Below are 3675 nucleotides of genomic sequence, written 5' to 3'. Positions count from 1 at the left end.
ACATTTGCTTGAAAGGGTAACTAATCAAATGGTACGCTTTAGTTATTTTATTATTTCTCTTGATTTATCACTCACTTTCCCCTTTACCACAGCCTTTTCCTCTCTCTCTCTTCTGTACACACACACACACACACACACACACACACACACACACACACACACACACACACACACACACACACACACACACACACACACTTGTCTTTTAAGGCGAATTCTATCCACCCGAAGGTTAAGATTCTCTTGTGTGTACCGTTAAGGTGTGTGTGTGTGTGTGTGTGTGTGTGTGTGTGTGTGCGCATTTCGATCATATGCTTATGTGCAAAAAATGTGGAGTGGATTTGTTTTTGCTTTTTTTTTTTTTGTCAGTCAATTTTCGCAGGTGTGAGAAGAAGGGGGAGGAAGTGGAGGGAAGGGAGATGAAGGGAGGGGGAGGGGGAAGGGAGGGAAACGGAAGGGGATGGAGGAGGGGGAAGAGGAGTGGGGAGAGGTGTATTGGAGTGTGAGGGAGAACAAGCGCTGAGTCATCGTGGGGTGATGTCAGTATTCTGTGTGTGTCAGGTGCTCTACCCTTTTACACACACACACACACACACACACACACACACAATGAGTACACCCATGTCCAGTAATAGCCTGTTGAAGAAAACACACATACACAGACACACAATAAATGCACATACATACATACTGATACATACATACTTAAATGACTACGCACACAAACCCGGTGTGACGTCATTTTTTTTTTCTCTCTCTCTCAAATATAACCAAAGATGATATGCTGTAGTTGATTATCTGCCTAAATTATTACAACCTTTCGCTTGAAATATAAATACAGCGTTGGGATATAATCATGCACTGGCCATAATATACGAAAATGTTTTAAAGTGTACGAATAAGGCCAAATTGTATAGCAATATGTTAGAAATCTTAATCATAACAATGTCAACGTTTAAAGTCTTCGGGGTAAGTCGAACGGAAATGAATTCAAAACTAAAGTCTCGACGAAGACAAATTCTTGAAGGAAATACGTAACTGTTTGTAATTAGGCAGAAGAAAGATTGTCGGATGAGGTAAGCCTGTATGTTGCAATTTAATCTTCAAAAAAAAATTATTAAAAGCCAGAGTGGAAATAATACAAATCGTGCTAGAGATGGCAAAGCTAATAAGTAAAGGGATAGGACTAGTGGACGAAGGGAAGGGGATTTCAACGCACCACCAGAAAGGAATCCAACACTTTCTCTCTCTGGCTGGCTGGGCTGGGCGTGGTACTTTAAATCCTGACAGTCCTTTGTTTCCCTGCCCTCTGTGCTCTTTCAGGCCCTTCACTTGTCTTGTGTGTGTGTGTGTGTGTGTGTGTGTGTGTGTGTGTGTGTGTGTACAAGGCATGATGTTCAGATTATTAAAATGCCAGTCATATATTTTGGGTTTGTTTACGTATGTGTGTCAGTATGAATGGATTAATATGCCCTTGTTTAAACAGCTCTCCTTTAGATTCTGTATATTCAGGTCCCCAATTCTATTCTTATCCCATTCCATCAGCACTTTTTATGTTAATTTTGTTGGTTAATTTTACTCAGCTTACGAGAGCAATACAGTAGTGAAGAGGTGATCAAGACTATATTTAAACTCTCCTATCTTAAGATGAATAAAATAGATTGAAAATAGCCAAAACGCATCATGGGGTTGACGTATTAGATACAGAATTGTTATAGCGTTAATAATACAATAGCATACTCAGGTTGCCAACTTTCACGAGTTCTGTATATAAACATGCATTTTTCTTTCCATTCACAGATTCTAGAACGCACCAGGCCGTGAGCGTTGCCACCCTGGTGACCCCCACGCCATCGCCACCACCACCACCCATCAGCGCCACACCGCCGCAACCACCACCATCGCTACCTCCGTCAACGCCCACCTATTCCGAACACCACAGCACCTATTCAAACGGCTACTTTTAATCCATATCAATCTACTTCGACACAGCGTCCAATTGCCACCATAGCAACGACTCCACTCACCATACCAACCACTAATCACTATATTAAATGTCACCATAACGTCCTCGTGTAACTATAGCAACCTTTCTTTAATCTCCATATATAGTAATCGTCACCATCATCATTTTCGTCCATCGTCATCATAACATCCATTCATCTCCACAGCAAGCATTCGTCACCATAGCAACCATTCGTCACCATAGAAACCACTCGTGCCCATAACAACCACTCGTCACCTCAGCAACCACCAGTCACCATAGGAACCATTCGTCACCACCACACCTAAGAATCACCATAGCAACCACCCAAGCCAGCACTGCATCCTTATCTTTAAAAATGGACTCCCTTATCAGCGAGGTCAAGCCCATGAGGATCCCACGCCCCAAGTTCTGCTGCTCTAAGTCCTCGCTGGTCTACCCTGCCGAGCCCCCCAAGGACTACCTCGACCTGGAGAGCGACGTGGCCAGGATACAGACCGACAAGGGGGCGGTAGCGAGTACGACCAATGTGGAGGAGCTGGGAAGGGCCTTGAAGGAGAAGGTCAAGGTTTAAGGGTGTCTGTGAAGGGGCTGATTGTACAATGAGACGGGAGGGTAATTATTATTAAATGAGGTTTAGTTAAGGGTTGGGAACTGGGGTGGGAGGGGGGAGGGTGGTGTATCGTTAGAAAGGGGGCCATTGTTAAGTAGCGACAGGTGTGCCTACAGGTTCAAAGTTCTATTGTTATGTCTGGCTGTCCCTCACAGGATCCAGTGTTAGAATATATGTAAATTCGTAGTGTTTGCCTGCTGATGAAACATTCCAGTGGGATGAGGGAGTGTAAGTTTAGATGAAGCTCTAACAGAGTTGCATTTCAGTCTCTAATTTGTGTTTGTTTTCTTTGTTGACGTGTGCTGCATCTGTATTGCAGTAAACTTCTAGCGGAGGCTTTGGGAATCATACGGGAGGATATCATTCAGGAGACAGGGAGGAATAATGAAAAAAAACTGGCACAGGGAGAGGTTGATGGGCAAAACAGGCAAGATATTGGGACAAGTCTTCATCTGAAGGAAAGGAGACACTAAAAGAGAAGTTAAGTATGGATGAAGGTAGGCAGAACAAGGAGAATCCGTTGAAGGTTGGTAGGAAGCATTGAGAGAAGGATGAATGTAGTGAAAGGCAAAGAGAAAGGGATGGTGAAAGTGGTGACAAGGAAAAAAAAAAAGTTATATGCAGGCAGGAATGTAAAAGAAGTTTGAAGATGGGTAGGGTAGGCAAAATGGGCTGTAGGTAGGACAGGTCAGGGAGGGAGGGTAGGAATGAGGAGGGAGCATGAAAGATAATGAGGTGTGTACTGTACATATTTGTAGTGCTGGGTAAGTATTGTTGGACTCAGGCACAAATGTTTTAATCATAACTTTTCAACCTTCAGCCAATGACCACTGTTATTTTAGGATCAGATTCTGTAGTAATCAAATACTCAAATGAAAGCATAAGTTGCCTAAGATTATTAACTTCCAAACTATTTCTTTAAGAGTAAAAAGGCTTCTTAGATTTTGATGAAATCCTTATAATACGAGATATCAGAAGCTCACTTTTAACCATTTTCTTGGGAGGATCAATGTGGTATATTTTTTTTTCATGATTTTGGGTTGTGCTGTGTATGTATATTACCGGGTTTTGATTTTGA

General features: G+C 42.5%; 1 protein-coding gene across 1 annotated transcript; it reads left to right on the top strand.

The window, feature by feature from the left end:
- Positions 1–2258: 2258 nt before the first annotated feature.
- LOC145414695 (uncharacterized) lies at positions 2259–2558 on the top strand. The gene has a single exon (XM_080284216.1). The coding sequence runs from the start codon at positions 2343–2345 to the stop codon at positions 2556–2558; it is 216 nt and encodes a 71-aa protein (XP_080140342.1). The 5' UTR covers positions 2259–2342.
- The last annotated feature ends 1117 nt before the right edge of the window (positions 2559–3675 follow it).

The sequence above is a fragment of the Coenobita brevimanus genome, chromosome 100, assembly GCF_032717465.1.
Source record: "Coenobita brevimanus isolate Jiangsu-jjx chromosome 100, ASM3271746v2, whole genome shotgun sequence".
NCBI lineage: Eukaryota > Metazoa > Arthropoda > Malacostraca > Decapoda > Coenobitidae > Coenobita > Coenobita brevimanus.
The sequence above is the reverse complement of the archived record's forward strand: the minus strand, read 5'-3'. Positions and strand labels throughout refer to the sequence as shown.

Coding starts and splice junctions, on each gene's coding strand:
- LOC145414695 (XM_080284216.1), top strand. CDS start 2,343: ATGGACTCCCTTATCAGCGAGGTCAAGCCCATGAGGATCCCACGCCCC.